The 15,371-nt window shown below is 36.4% G+C and overlaps 1 protein-coding gene across 1 annotated transcript in view; it reads left to right on the forward strand.

The window, feature by feature from the left end:
- Positions 1-15,371, forward strand: part of DYNC2H1 (dynein, cytoplasmic 2, heavy chain 1) — a 157,499-nt gene that overhangs the window by 105,810 nt on the left and 36,318 nt on the right. Inside the window, exon 83 of the mRNA XM_009999379.1 lies at positions 14,332-14,448. Within this exon, the coding sequence (XP_009997681.1) occupies positions 14,332-14,448 (117 nt within the window). The remainder of the gene's footprint in view (positions 1-14,331; positions 14,449-15,371) is intronic.

Genomic DNA, 15,371 nt, shown 5'->3' on the forward strand with positions numbered 1-15,371 from the left:
AGTAACAGAAATGAAAGATTTTTCTGAAATTGTGTTTCTACTTAACTATGAATCTACTCCATTCAATTTCAGACAGTTTGGCAGCTGTCTTAGATCCCTAGGTGATCCTCCTGCTTCACAGTCACAAATTGAATGATTGCGTCTAACAGGAATTTTTCTCATAAATCGATTTCCAAGCTAAAGCCAAGAAAAGCTGAATGAATAAGGCAGTGAGAAGTAAATTGTCACCAGCTCAGTTGCCATGTCACTAACACTAGAAAGGTGAAATTTAAAACCATGCTCACTACTTTTCTGATTCTGTGCTAAGTATGTGGTATATTCTCTATAATTTACATCTACTGTCCTATATAGTTTCTCATCTCCTAACCATTATAATTTCTCAGTCTGTATTTTTACTAATGTCTTCCTTATGCAGACATGGACAGAATTGTATTGTCTATACTATTGAACTCGGGATTAGGGGAAGGAGGTTTTTTTTTTAAAACATTCTTTGAAGTTAACCAACTGACAGCAGTTTCAACTTTAGCCCTATATTTAGACTTAGAGATTTAAAATAATAATTCAGGTATACATTGATTTTAAGTAAGCTGTAATTAGCAATCTTTTCACAGTTCAAAATTTTTAAAATAAGTATGAAAACAGGTAACACTATGATCTATTCTACAAACCATGAAGTTAAACTGATGTAACTCTATTACAAGAAAACTTGTCATTTTCTGTCTTGATTTCATTACGCAAGATGTTATACTTAGATAACCCAAATGTAGAGTCTATATAGACTTTCTATGAGTATTACTTATTTTGCATGTATAGGAATGATAGTTTGTATTGCTAGAGCAGAACACTGTTGCAGAAATTTGCTGCAGTACAGTGCAGCATTTTGCAGTCATGCAAAGATCTCTTCTGTAACCTGCTGCATTGCTAATGTTTGGGTAAACCTAAAGCAGCAAAAAGAAATAGGCTTCTTTTCTGTAACCTTGCAAATATTTATAATATTAAACACTTTTTTTTTTTTTTTTTTTTTTTCAGCAGAGTACTTTGATTCTAATTTAAGAGCTGTAGTATTTTGTTGTTGGCAGTTCCTAATTGAATTTTTAGAAATTATGTCTTTTGATGTTCTGTAGTGTAAGACAGAGAGTACTGCATGCCTGCTTGCTGGTAACAGGCATTTTTATAAAATAAAGTATTTTACCTAAATAAATAAACATGATCTTTTCAGCAACATTTTTCGGGATGTTGTCTGGATACCTATTTTTCTGGATGTTGTCCCTAATTGCTTAATGTAGGTAGAGCTAGGTAAATTTTTAGAGGCTAGCTTTCTAGAGTCCACTGTGCCTGTTCGGTTCTGCCTTACCTACTGTTACAACAAGCATTTAACACAACATCCCTTAGGTTGAATATGGTCATGAATAATCTCACATCTCTTGCTATGTTGTCTCTGCAGGGCTCAGAACAGGGCTGTTAAGATAGAGAATACAGCTGACAGTGCAGCTGCAGGAGTCAGCATAGCTCATCCTCTCTGCTTTGCATTAGGTAGAGATTTTCTGTACAACTGCAACTCAAGTTTCCTCATGCTCAGCAAGAATCCTCACCACTCGATTACAGTAATTCTTCTTTCTTCTGATCTGATAAACACTGTGTTTTTTCCTGCATATTGGCCTGTATTCAGGTGGTTTAATCTCCTGTTCTAACCTATAACTAAAGATTACAGCAGTCACAGTATGTGGAGGTTTACTTTAGGTTTCCTGTGGATGAAAAAGGTCTGTAATTTAGATCTCTCTCCAGTCATCTTGCAAAGTGGGATCTTGGCACCAGTTTACTTTTTTCTTATTCTTGGGGCTGTATTTCTGTTCTTTTATTTATTCCTATAAACAAATTTCATCCTTTATTACAATTTTTAACAGAACTATACGTGAAGTGTCTTAGTCAAAATAACATTTATCGTATGTGGCAAATAGAGTTTTTACAGTCTGAAATGGACAGGCCTGTGTATGTATTTTACACCTTGGAAAAGAAGTAAGAGCTATCTTGTTCTGTGCAGAAATTAGCATACCTGCAATTAATATAGCTTATTGCCAATAACCACCTTAGGAAGGTGAAGTGAAAATGCAGAGCCATTGTTTTGTCTGCCTCCTTTGCACAGCAGACTTGGTCATTACAGGCACTCCTAGAGAGTATAGCTTTCAAACCTTCCGGTGTGTGATCCCATCAAATCCCGCTGAATGGCTGTGCCTGGAAACACCCCCAGCCTGTAACTAATGGCTATGTATGATGAGTTGACTGGTTAATCTAAACATTTTCCAATGATAAAGCATTTTGTGAAAAAGCCATTCAGTCAACTAGCAAGTTTACTTTCATTCATAACCCGCAAATTATGCAAGGCTCTTCAAATATGACTACCAATAATAATAGATATGGCCAACATTGTTTACCTAATGCCTATTCTGTATAAAATACCATATACTGTATAATAATTTTAATAATATCTTGCATCAGGAATTCAACACTATTTTACACATAGATTCATGATGATTCACAGACACTACTATTATACGAGACAGGTAAGTCTCAGTAAGGTTGAAGAATACATTGGTTTTGATATCTTCATGAACAAATTAGTACACTTTCTCACACATACCATGCTAGGGTAAAGGTTACAGTCTCTCTGCATACTAGTACAGCATCTTGATTCTTCTCTGTCCATCATCCCAGGAATGGGAAATGGAAGGCAAGCCTCTGACCTTGGCAGTCCACTTTTCAGACCTCTTGGTGATTGTGCATGCATAATTGGAACTTCCTTTGAAAAGTTCATGGATTACTGTCTCATGTGTGTGGGACCCCATGCTGGAGTAGGAGAAGAAAGTAGAGAGTCCTCCCTCGAGGAGGAAGGAGAAGCAGAAAGAATATGCGATTGAACTGAGCACAACCCTTATTCTCCATCCCCCTGTGCTGCCTTGGGCGAGGGGGTTAGAGAATTTGGGAATGAAGTTGAGGCTGGGAAGAAGGGAGGGATGGAGGGAATGTTTACAAGATTATTTTTATTTCTCATTATCCTACTCTGATTTGATTGGTTGTAAATTTCCCCAAGTTGAGTCTGTTTTGCCTGTGATTATAATTACTGAGTGATCTCCTTATCTTTATCTCAGCCCACAAATCTTTTGTTTTATTTTCTCCCTCCTTTTCCCCACTGAGCAGGGAAGTTGGAGAGCAGCTTTGGTGGGTGTTTGACATCCAGCAAGGATCATTGCACCACATATTTGAACTGATTTAAGGGCATTATGAGTGTAAAATAATCCTTTGAACTTCATATTGTTGAAGTGTCAAATGACTGTAGGTTCTTACCAAATTTTCAATGAAATATTATAAAATAATATAATTGTAGATTTTATATACCAACTTTAAATGTTGAGTTGTGAATACTTATAAGCTGTAGTAAGCTGAGAGTATTTCTTCTCCTATATTTTGTCCTTTGTGATTTTATTTACTTTTGAAGCAGGCCAGTGATACTCTGCAGTTCTGGTGGTTCAGTTATTGCAAAAATTTTTCTACCTTTAAGAATCTATTTCAGACAAATTTTATAATCACAAATATAATCCAAATATTACTAATATTTTCTGTGCCAGAGTAGAGGATACAAAGTAATTTAATTTTCCCATACACATTTCTCTCAAACCCAGCTTCATGTTTGTCTTTGGCTGTTTTTTCTCAAAGTGAGTGATGGGAACCACACTCACTTCTCCCAGTTGGCACCTGCATTATTTTCATTATCTGAAGGTAATTGCAGAAAGATGGTTCCTTGAGATACTCCTTTTTCTTTTAATCTAAGATATTTATCTCAGCTCTTCAGATAAAATTTGATTCTGCATTTCTATCCCATCTAACTAATCTCAAAATGTCTTCGTGGAATCCATCTGGTATTCATGAAAGCACCATAAAGAGCCAAAGAATTCCTATAACTTTAACATGCTTCTTTGCATTGTTAACAACAGAACTGACTTGCTGTTTGACATACTGAAAGGAATACATTTCCCATCATGTTATACCCTAGGTGCTTACTTCTGACCTTCTGCCCCTTCATTTCTCCTTGAACTTCAATCATCACTGCCTGATAAACCTCATTTAAAGCATTGCTTGCTAGTAGCAAGGCCTGTTGGCAGATACTCTTGAACATAAGCTTGATTCAAAGCCAACTGAAATTAAAAGAAAAAAGAAGCTCCAGTGTAATTTGTCTCATCTAGCTTGAATCATATGAACATGAGCCATCTCATCTCAACTACTTACCCATTTTTTGTAAGTAAAGAAGGACAAGCACCTACAAAGAATAATTTCTGTAATTCTTAGGTAGACATCTAAAATAAATAGGTGAATCACCTTTTGGAATCACTTCCCTACTCCTGCTGGCTGCACTTTTTCTGATGGCCAGGATGCTGTTGGCCTTCTTGACCCCCTGGGCACACTACTGGCTCCTATTACTTAGTGTCATCTGCAAACTTACTAGGGTGCACTCAAAAGTTTCCAAAAGTCCAAAATCTTAACTGCAGTTTACCTCATGCCTCTCCTCAACACACATATATATATAAAAATAATAATTCTTGCCTGCATTTGCAATATTGGCTGTTAACCAGCACTTTAGAAATTTTCTGCAGTAATATAATCATTAATAATACAGCTTTTTCACATCCATTTTGAAATATAAATACATACAGTTACAAATAATGGTATTGAAAGGGCTTCTCTGCCTGAAAGGTAACTCTTAATTTGAGTTGAAATTTTATAAGCTAGCAGATTTGTCATGAATTTTATTGATGCTTTTAAGATGTAATTCCCACGAAAAATTTGTTGATGTTTGCTGATGCAGTTCTTTCACATAGTATAAAGCTTGTGTGTTTTATTTCTCTTACTCAGTAAAATCTTATCTTGCAGGTCACTGTTGTAAGTTTCACTTTGGATGTGTACAGAGGTAGAATGCACATTGTTATAGAGATTATTTAAAAGTGTGTAGAAGTGACCTGTCTGTAGTTATGCTTATTTTCATGTATTCTTACCTTGACATTTCATACTTATAATGAATGTTAGCTGAATAATTTGAAAAAAAAATGAGAAAAAAAAATAAACTCGAGTGTGATCTAACAGAAACTCAACACACAAAAATTATATATGCACATTACATCAGGATAACTTAAGTAGATTAAGATATCTGAACAAAGCCACGTGTAAAAATTAAGCAAAAAGCATGTTGCCTAGCTGTATACTCCACAGAAATTATACTAACACAAAAATCTTATACTGAATACAGTCTTTTTATAGATGTGATTACTTAAAGAGAAACAACAATTTCTTTAATGAATCATGGAATCATAGAATCATTTGGTTTGGAAGGGACCTTAAAGATCATATGGAACCAACCCCTCTGCATTGACAGGGACACTTCCCACTCCCATTAGAAGTCAAAAGGAATAACTCAACATACCGCAGTGCAGCTGCTAAATGTATTATACATTTAAGATAATTGCTGTTGCTCTTCTGTTGGTGCTTGACACTTAGAAATTTTGTAGAAAACACAAGTTATCTTTTTTATAGCTTTTTTTTATTTTTGTGAAGAGTACTAGTTAATTTAAAATTAATAGTAAGATAATAATGGAAACCAGTTTAGGGCAACATAATAAGGTAAACAAGGTAAGAACCCAGTCACATGAAGGGAATCTTTCCTTGTTAAATGTAACTGCAGTGATCTCACTGACTTTAGAAAACCAACATTTTATCCTTGGTTTCCTTATGTTTAACTATTTCCTGACCTACTCTTATTTTCAGCAGCTCACTGGCTGATTCTATACCTCCTCCCACCATTCCTTACATATTTTGCTTATTTAGTTTAAAACTACTCTCTGTCTTCCTAAAACTGTAGTCAGGTGTATGATTGTTGTAACAGTTCGAGTGCTGGTTTTTACTTTGCTAATGACAGCAACAGAGACAGCACATATAGGGGAGGGTGTACAAGGACACCTGGAACTCGTAGATTGTTGGACCATGCTTGAGATTACACAGGTCTCCACAGCTGTTCTTACCCAGGTCAGCTAAAGTAGAGTTAGGGTGAGTATGTCCACCTGATAATTACAGTCATCCATCTAACTGCACTGTTTCTGCTATGTGTAGACTAGTGGGGATGTGCTGTGGTTATTTTTCAAGGTGCAATTGTAATATAATAGTAGCTGTAGTTTCTTGTGTGTTTGTCAACAAACTAAATTTTCTCTTTCAAAATCTAATTCAAAAGGACTGAGCTATCTAATTTTGTATCTACTGCTCCTCCAAAATTCTAATCATGCCACATAGAGTAACATGGGTGTCATTATTGAAAAGCATGCAATTGAAATAATCCTTGAACTTGTTATGTTATTGCTGTAGATGTCAGGATGAACACAAATCTATTTTCTTAAAATAATGTAGCATTTATGTAACCCTTGTGTCAGCTGTGCAGAGCATATAATTACTGGCATTTATTAAATGCATCCCACATCACAAATACACGACTGATAGGCTCTAGCAGAAATTGAGGAGTAATACCAAACTGTATTAATTATTACCAAATGCAATTGTATAATCTGAGTACTTAAAAAAGAATTTTCAAAATATCAGGAGTAATTTTTAAGTACCTGTGGTGCTGTGTGGAAGAAATGTGCTATGCCACATGATGGAGTGGAAGCCATGGTGCTGTGCTTTAACAGAAAACAGAGCTCTTCACCACGGCAGTGGATCAGTGCGGTGCTTCAAGTAGCCTTATGAATTCCCATATGTGAATATATTGGTGCTCTGCCTATGGGAAGTTTGTTCTCTCCTAAGATTAGGTTGCAGTTTTCAAATTTTCTTAAATTTCGTGAAGGTGTGTCATTAATTAAGTTAAATCACCTCTAGAAAGTAAGACCCTTAGTTATCTGGGAGAAGGTGCAACTAGAATACTGACTAGGTCAGCAGTGGGCTTGTGCTGTCCACCTGTAGCATCCTGCTGGCTTTTCCTTCTCCACTGAATCCCTGCCCTACAGAGGATTTTCCTGGTGTCAAAAGATACATGATCCTCTTTTGTATAGAAGATATAGGTGGTGACAATGTCTTTCTCTTGTTTATTATGTATTTTGATTAAGAAGGCATATGTTTTTGTATTGAGTCCAGTCCTACTTCATGTCCTTATTGAGTGAATGCACAGCTTTGAAGTGTCCTTGAAGGAACAACATAAGAGCAAGCATAGAGATACAGTTTCTTACTGATCCACATGCAGTATGAATGATTTGGTAATGAAAGCCATTAAAGTATCTCCATGGACCCTGTTCTTGCAGAGAGGGTGAGGGACACTGAGAGACTGAAAGTCTGAGGGGTCTCATTGGTGGCTTTGACTTAGACTACTTTCAGAGCAACATGGCTGTCTGCAGCCAAACTCTGAGGAACAGTATGGAAGCATGTAGTTCTCTCAGAAGGCTTCCTAAACAGAAATGCGTTCCCTCTCTAGACACAATGAAGACTTAGTTGCATTACACTGAATTACTACTTTCCCAGTATTTACTGAAGTGATTTTGAGCTGTAAAGACTTATAAAAACAGAAGTATGTCCTCTACAGCTGTGTAAAGGGATATAATGTTTTATTGAGAGAGATTAAACGTAGAAGTGGTTTCTGTGCTAAGACTACATACTATTATAACAGGTAGATGGCAGTAGAGTATCTGCTTTGGGGTTGTCTATAGCTCTACTGAGAGGCCTTTGCTAACTTTTTGTACAAAAACAAAAACCCTTTTATCTCTTCCATAATCTTGCCAAAAAATAGCAGTTATCTGACTAGCAGATCTTTTCTTTATAGTTTTCTTAGAACAATAATAATATTTAGTTCAGAAATGATTGTTCTTAGATTTGTAATTTTTTTTAATTCAGTGACGCAGAATTTCACAATATATTTTTTTAATTTATTACTTTCTTCTTTTAAAAATTGTAATATAGTGTGTAAAATTTGATTATGCTATATTATTTGTAGGATGTATTGCTTATGAAATAACTACAAGACTTACAATATATAATAGACACAAGCATATATCTATTTGTGAAGTAGCAGTTTTTGCAGTAGCTGGGAATTACCAAAGGCAACACTTTTTACATAATAATGAACAGAAATAGGTTTTGTGTTCCTAGAAATCTGTTTTTACCTAAGTTCCAGGGAAGAAAAAGTCAAAATATTTGCTTTTCCTCCTTTTTTTTTTTCCCCTGAAGTTTTCTCTTCATTTCTAGGTTAAACATGACTTTCTGCTAGTTCTGTATGAAGCCACATGGGATCATTCATTCTCTTTATTGCTTTTCATTCTGTTCATTATCTCTTTTAAGTTGTCTGAAAATGTGAGGGTTTTTATTATAATGTGTTTTTCAATATCACAGCAGATATATCCACAGAAACCCCTAAAGTATGCAGTAGATTAAAAAGCTGAGACGCACAATTAATTTAATAACTAGGTAAATAAATATTGACAATTTACATTTAACTACCCCAGCTTTATTAGTATGTGCAATTACTGTTTTCATGTGCTGACAATGCTGAAAAAACATATACTGTATGAATTTTCTACTATGAAAGGAGAAAATATTCAGAAGCAGTTACTGTGGGCTGTTTATAGTTATTAGATGCACTGTTCACAAATAAATTACTCTATTGAATTTTTCATCTAAACACTGTTCTGTTTAGTTGACCTTACTTTAAATAGGTGGCTTCTACAAAGACTTATGGTTATGAATAATCTTCTCACTGCTCTTTAAGCAGACCACTATTGGTGATTCCTTTTGTATTTTGATTATCTTTCTTTCCATCCCTCTCATATTTTCAGTGATGGTACTGCTTTCCTGCTTTATGGTAGGTTAATTTTCATTCTTACCATTATTGAAACTATTTAGGTGTATATTTGGACTGGACTAGCAGAACATGTAAGAGCTTTCAGTGAATAATATATTAAAAGAATTTGATGTGATAAGAAAGGTGAGGATTCTATTATTCAAGTGTTAGGTATTGTTAAAGTACTCTTATTTTGAGTATCCTGTATTATACAGCTATGATTAGATTTTTAGTTTCCTTAGTACTATAAGCATATACCTTGGTACCTTTCCAAACCAGAGTGTAAAGGGTATTATTCATTAGATCTACATGTCTGTACATGTGCTAGAAACTTCTAGTCTCTCTTTGTAGTCACAGAAGTACTGTGTTTAAGCCACCATTAATCTCATCCTAGAGGAAGTATCAGAAGTAGGTTGCAAGTTGATCTGATGGTAACATTTATATAGTGCATTAAGAGGAGCTGAATTCTTGAGTTTTGAAGTAGGGTTTCCAGGAAATTAAAATCCTCATTCTACTTTCCACAATGTAGACCCATCTATCTGAGATACCTATGTAAGAAACTTCATTATCCTATGTAGTCAGTAGGAGGGCCTTCCAAATGACAGATTAGCCCACTTAAGTGCTCTCAGTTGATTATCTAGGGAGGCTGAGGTGGTAATCTTTGTAATTCAAGAAGTTTTAAGTAAGCTTTAAGTTAGTGTCTAAAGGTAGGTGGAGTGAATTTGTGTATGTTGGTTTTAAGTTAAGAGACTATGTACAGTGCCCCCTCTTAACCCAAGAGTTATTTTATCTTGTTAAATACGGATTTCTAATAATATTCCCTTTTTCAGCTGAATTAAGGTCTCCTTGAAGATACTCATCCAGTCTGTGTGATTATTTCTGTCCTGCAGCCTTACAAAGCCAGTTTTGTCTTTCATATGGCCTCAGGAATACATTACTGATACTTCTCTTTCTTTTAAATAATTTTTCTTCCAACTCAAAATTAGTTTCTCTTGCCTGGAGGTGAAAACAGTTCATGGAATGGCTGCAAACATATCTCATAACCTGGGAGAGTTTTGTGATATACCTGGTAATTCTAATATGGAAATACATCCCACTCATGGTTTTATTCAGGTCATCCCCAATCTTAACACATTCTTGTCCCAATCCATACACTTGACTCTTTTGCTTTTACAGGACATAAACTCAAATAGGAAAGGTCCAGATTGGATATTAGGGGAAACCTTTTCAACATTAGGACAGTAAAGCAGTGGAACAGGTTTTCCAGGGAGGTTGTGCAATCTCTGTACTTGGTACTTTTGAGACCAGGCTGGATAAAGCCCTGGGCACCCTGGTTTCAGAGTGCATCATCCTTCAAGCAGGAGGCTAAACTGAAGACCTTCTGAGGTCCTTTCTACCCTAATTATCCTATGGTCCTATAAAAAAAATAAATTCCCTTTTCACTTGCATAATGTTCAGAAAGAGGCTGATTTGAGAGTACTGAGCAAATCTTTTTCAGTCTGTAGCTGAAGTAGCATAAACTGGTCAGCACTGTAAGACACTTAACTGCAATTTGTGACAATAAAATAGTCATGCCATTCAAGTTCTAAAATCAAACTTGTCATCCTAATTAATCAGTAATATGAGTTACTGTTTTACAATCTCTAATTCTGTCCTAATTTTGGACAGATCTCATGGATATAAAAATTATCTATCAAATTCATGATCCCTTAGCAAGAGTTTGGAATGCTAAAACAGTTCAAAGACTAGGTCAACCTGAGTATTTTGACATGACTGAAATATATTTTCCTCTGTTTCTGGAAAATGAGTGAGTATTCTAGGCTAAAATTTTTTAAAAGTGTTCAGGCTGAAAGAGCCACCAATGCACAAAGTTTCAGCCCAACCCGTTATTTTTTTTTAAATTACAGGCAATTGAAAACAGTGTGTTGTCACGGCAACTGTAGTAGTAAGGTACTCTACCATTGTGCCTGTTACACTTAAGAGAATAAATAGGTTGAAATGGAAGGAGTTAAAGAATTTCCATGACTATTTGATAAGATCATAGTATGCTACATCACTCTAGACCACTCAGTTACAAGTTGATTCAATACTTCTAATTTAAGTGCTTAACTTTTGATAATCACATCCCAATATTTTTTAGCTATTTTGATAAAACACACAAAGCAAAAGAACTGAAGAACAAATATTTTCTTGGCTCTCATGAGACCCCACCTGGGGTACTGTGTCCAATTCCAGAGCCTCCAACACAGGAAGAACATGGAGCTCATGGAGAAAGTCCAAAGAAGGGCCGTGAAGATGATCAGAGGGCTGGAGCACCTGTTCTATGAAGGCAGGCTGAAAGACTTGGAACTGTTCAACCTGGAGAAGAGAAGGCCATGGAGAGACCTTATAGTGGCCTTCCAGTACCTGAAGGGGGCCTGTAGGAAAGCTGAAGAGGGACTTTTACAAGGGCTTGTAGTGAGAGAACAAGAGGTATTGGATCAAAACTGGAAGAGGGGGAATTTAGGAAATTTAGGGAAATTTAAACATTAGGAATAAATTCTTTAGTGTGAGGGTGGAGAGACATGGCATAGGTTGTCCAGGGAAGCTGTGGATGCCCCATCCCTGGAAGTGCTCAAGGCCAGGATGGAAGGGGCTCTGAGCAACCTGATCTAGCAGGAGGTGTCACTGCCCATGCAGGGGGCTTGGAACTAGAGAATCTTTAATGGTCCCTTCCAACTTAAGCTGTTCTATGATTCTATGATAATGGATAGTGTATCTCCTATTTAAACTATGTTGACAAATCCTATTATTAGAAAATTATAAACTACTCCATGTGCTAGAGTTAGAAAACACTTCAATTACTTGTAGTCACTACTTCTAAAATTCATTTCAGCATATGGAGCTAAGTGTTTATACCTATGAGGGCATTTAAAGAATTATACAATTCTTAGTATTTTTCAATCCCCTATAATCACAAAGCAATAATATAAACGTTTTTGCAGCTTTATAGTATAGCTATGCAAGTTTATATGAAGCACTGCATACTAAATTGGCAGGTAAAGTAAGTTTGATAGAGTTGGTTTATTTCTTTGCAAATGATGGCAGACAGCTATCCAAAAAACAAATTATAAGAGCCAGAACTATAGCTAAAAGAATGATATCTGGAAGGCACAAATGTGTGTTTATTATCTGTATGGCTTGTCAGAACATTTGCATATGTGCAGAGTGAAAAGGAGGAAGCGTAACAGGAATGATAAAGATACTATAATCAAAACATTAATCAGAGAAAATAATTTTTTGCTAAATTAAACAAGAATCTTTTATGCTATCCACAATAGCTTGAGCACACAAATAATTATTAGTTTTAAATCAAGTTAAGAGAATGAGAGGATGAAATGGTATTTTCCATAAGAGAAGCTATACTGAGTACTGGCTTGTTTCCCACCCTGTCACCGTTTGACTCAGGTCCGACAACAATGCTCTCGATCCCCTCCCCCTCCCACCCAGGTAGGGAAGGAGAGAGAGAAAAAGAGAGACTTGGCTGGATTGAAAACTAAACTACACAGCTTTAATTAAAACACTAATGAAAGATACAAGAAAATATATACAATTATATACAGATATATTCAGGTATAGGCAAAAGCCTCTTGCCTCCCCCCACCCCAGCAACTCCCACAGCACTTCCCTGAACTGGGAGGAGTCCCAAGGAATCCCAGAGCTGCTGCTGGAGAAAGTGCAGAGAGTTATGGGGGTCAGGAGATCTCGAGCCTAAGGGTCGACGGTGATGCATGAACAGAGTCCTCCCTGGACGCCGGCCATGGACGGAAGAGAAGGGAAGAAGAAGAAGGAAGGAAGTTGTCTTCTGTGATCTCTAACCTTCCTCTGAGCTTACGTAGATATATGGAATGGAATATCTTTGGCCAATTTTGCTGTCTGTCTAACTCAGCCTCCTACGAGGGGGTCACAGATCTCCCCATAGTGTCTGAGCCGGCAGAGTGCAGGTGCGGCCTTGAAGCCTCAGTAGTTAGAAAAACATTCCTCTGTCTTATCAGCCAAGCAGAACACACTCTTGCTAGTTAAAAGAAAGCTTACTGAAGGAAAAAAAAAATCAGTAAAAAGAAAAATTGGCTTCATCCTGGCTCAAACCAGGACACACCCCCACTCCTTTTTCTACCAGAATACTTGCAGAAACCCTTCATCTAGGCCTTCACATCCTTTGCTAGTTTAAAGTCCAGCTGAGACTTGACTTTCCTCACTCCATCCTAACACACTGAGCAATGTCTTTATATTCCTGCCAGATAGTTCAGGCCTGCTGAATAGTCCATCCTTGCACCCATCTTCTGTGCATTACCTTTTTACATTTGAGATCAGTAGCTTCCTCTTCATCCATATTGATCTTTGGCCATCCTTGTTCTCTGGCTTGCTTGTCATGCTTGCTTCCTGCATATCAGAAAGGGCTGATCTTGTGTTTTGAGGAATTTTTTTTTTAATATTAAACATATGCTTCAGTGAACGAAAATAAAAAAGAAAACACTACATCATTGCACATCTTCCATGAACAGAAAGTAAGCTAAAATCCAGCAGAAACAGCTTGACTTCCTGCCTCATTCTAAGAACTATGTAGTCTAGTCCTTATGAATGATTAATGCATTTTTAATTCCCAAGTTTAATTCTTGGAAGTTAAGCAAGAGCAGAGAATTAGTAAGTTATTCTAGAACATGTCTTGCAAAAACCGCATTATGATACATAACTAAAATTTAGCTAAAATACCTAAAAATACCAGGAGGTTTATGTACAGTTTAAGGGATAGGCTGCAATATGACTGAAAAATTTTAATTTCAGTATTTTTTCTTTATAAATATATTATCAGTTTATATGTGGAGCCACCAGGGTTACTTACAAAAAAATGCAGTTGGACCTGATGAACTGCAAGCACCTCTTCTTGCTGAAATTTTTGCAGTTATTTTAATTGTTGCTTTATTTTTTTAAACTAATAAATATGCATTTAAATAGGAAAATCAGAGTGAATTGTTTATAATTTTCTTGGAGTTTTGATGCCTGATAGGTACTGTATGTATTTAGTACCATATTCAGGTTTTTTGGGTTTTTTTGTTTTGTTTTTTTTAATTTACACATTGAGCCTAGTTAAAGGCTGAGCTTGAGTTTTGTCTGTAGATTTTGTGGAAAAGAGGCTTTTGAATTAATTGTACACGTCATTCATTTTAAATTATAGTTGAACAAATTACTGTGATAACAAAAAATAGATTTTGTTTGTTTATTTGTTTTGGTCTTAGTAGGAATGAGGCTCAAATATGTTCTATATTTGAATATTGGTATTGCTTGTGTTTGAGTAGATCATGGTTAGTAATTAAGTATGCAGAAAAGTATAGTCCACGGATGAATCAGAGAGTATTTGCTATTGTATGGTTCTTGTACTAAAAGAAGCTTGTTAATATTTCTTCAAGATCTGCATTTGTATTCTCTTCACCCAGGTCATTTCACAGCTTCGGATCCTGAGCAGGTCAGTAAGTGCTGGCTGCAAATTTGACAGAGAAATATGGTCTACTGAACTTTCCCCAGTTCTCAATCTATGGAAGAAACTTAATCAGGTAGGAAAGTGGCTAATTTGAAAAGACAACTATTTTTTCCCCCCAGTAATTACATTGAAAGTAAGGCCTAAGGAATTATCTTGAATATTGAAACATAAGAAGGGAAAAAGTTAACTAAATCTATGTGAGGTTGGAAGTAAAGTGTAAGGTGTATATAATTAGCTATAAACCCTGTAGGTGAGATGATAGGCTTTCACTTTTTAATCCATATGGAAATGAGAACACACTCTTAAGACATGAAATTGGCATCCTATATGTGTTTCCAAGAAGATCACTAATATGATTTAGATTTTAATTTAGTCTTTTAATTTCTCTAATATTCACAAGACAATTGTCACCGTTTGACTCAGGTCCGACAACAGTGCTCTCGATCCCCTCCCCCCCCAACCCAGGTAGGGAAGGAGAGAGAGAAAAAGAGAGAGACTTGGCTGGATTGAAAACTAAACTACACAGCTTTAATTAAAACACTAATGAATGATACAAGAAAATATATACAATTATATACAGATATATTCAGGTATGGGCAAAAGCCTTTCGCCTCCCCCCACCCCCAGCAACTCCCACAGCACTTCCCTGAACTGGGAGGAGTCCCAAGGAATCCCAGAGCTGCTGCTGGAGAAAGTGCAGAGAGTTATGGGGGTCAGGAGATCTCGAGCCTAAGGGTCGACGGTGATGCATGAACAGAGTCCTCCCTGGACGCCGGCCATGGACGGAAGAGAAGGGAAGAAGAAGAAGGAAGGAAGTTGTCTTCTGTGATCTCTAACCTTCCTCTGAGCTTACGTAGATATATGGAATGGAATATCTTTGGCCAATTTTGCTGTCTCAATTTTGTTGTCTGTCTAACTCAGCCTCCTACGAGGGGGTCACAGATCTCCCCATAGTGTCTGAGATGGCAGAGTGAAGGTGCGACCTTGAAGCCTCAG

This window comes from Chaetura pelagica, unplaced genomic scaffold (assembly GCF_000747805.2).
Source record: "Chaetura pelagica isolate M959 unplaced genomic scaffold, ChaPel_1.0 scaffold85, whole genome shotgun sequence".
In the NCBI taxonomy this organism is placed as follows: domain Eukaryota; kingdom Metazoa; phylum Chordata; class Aves; order Apodiformes; family Apodidae; genus Chaetura; species Chaetura pelagica.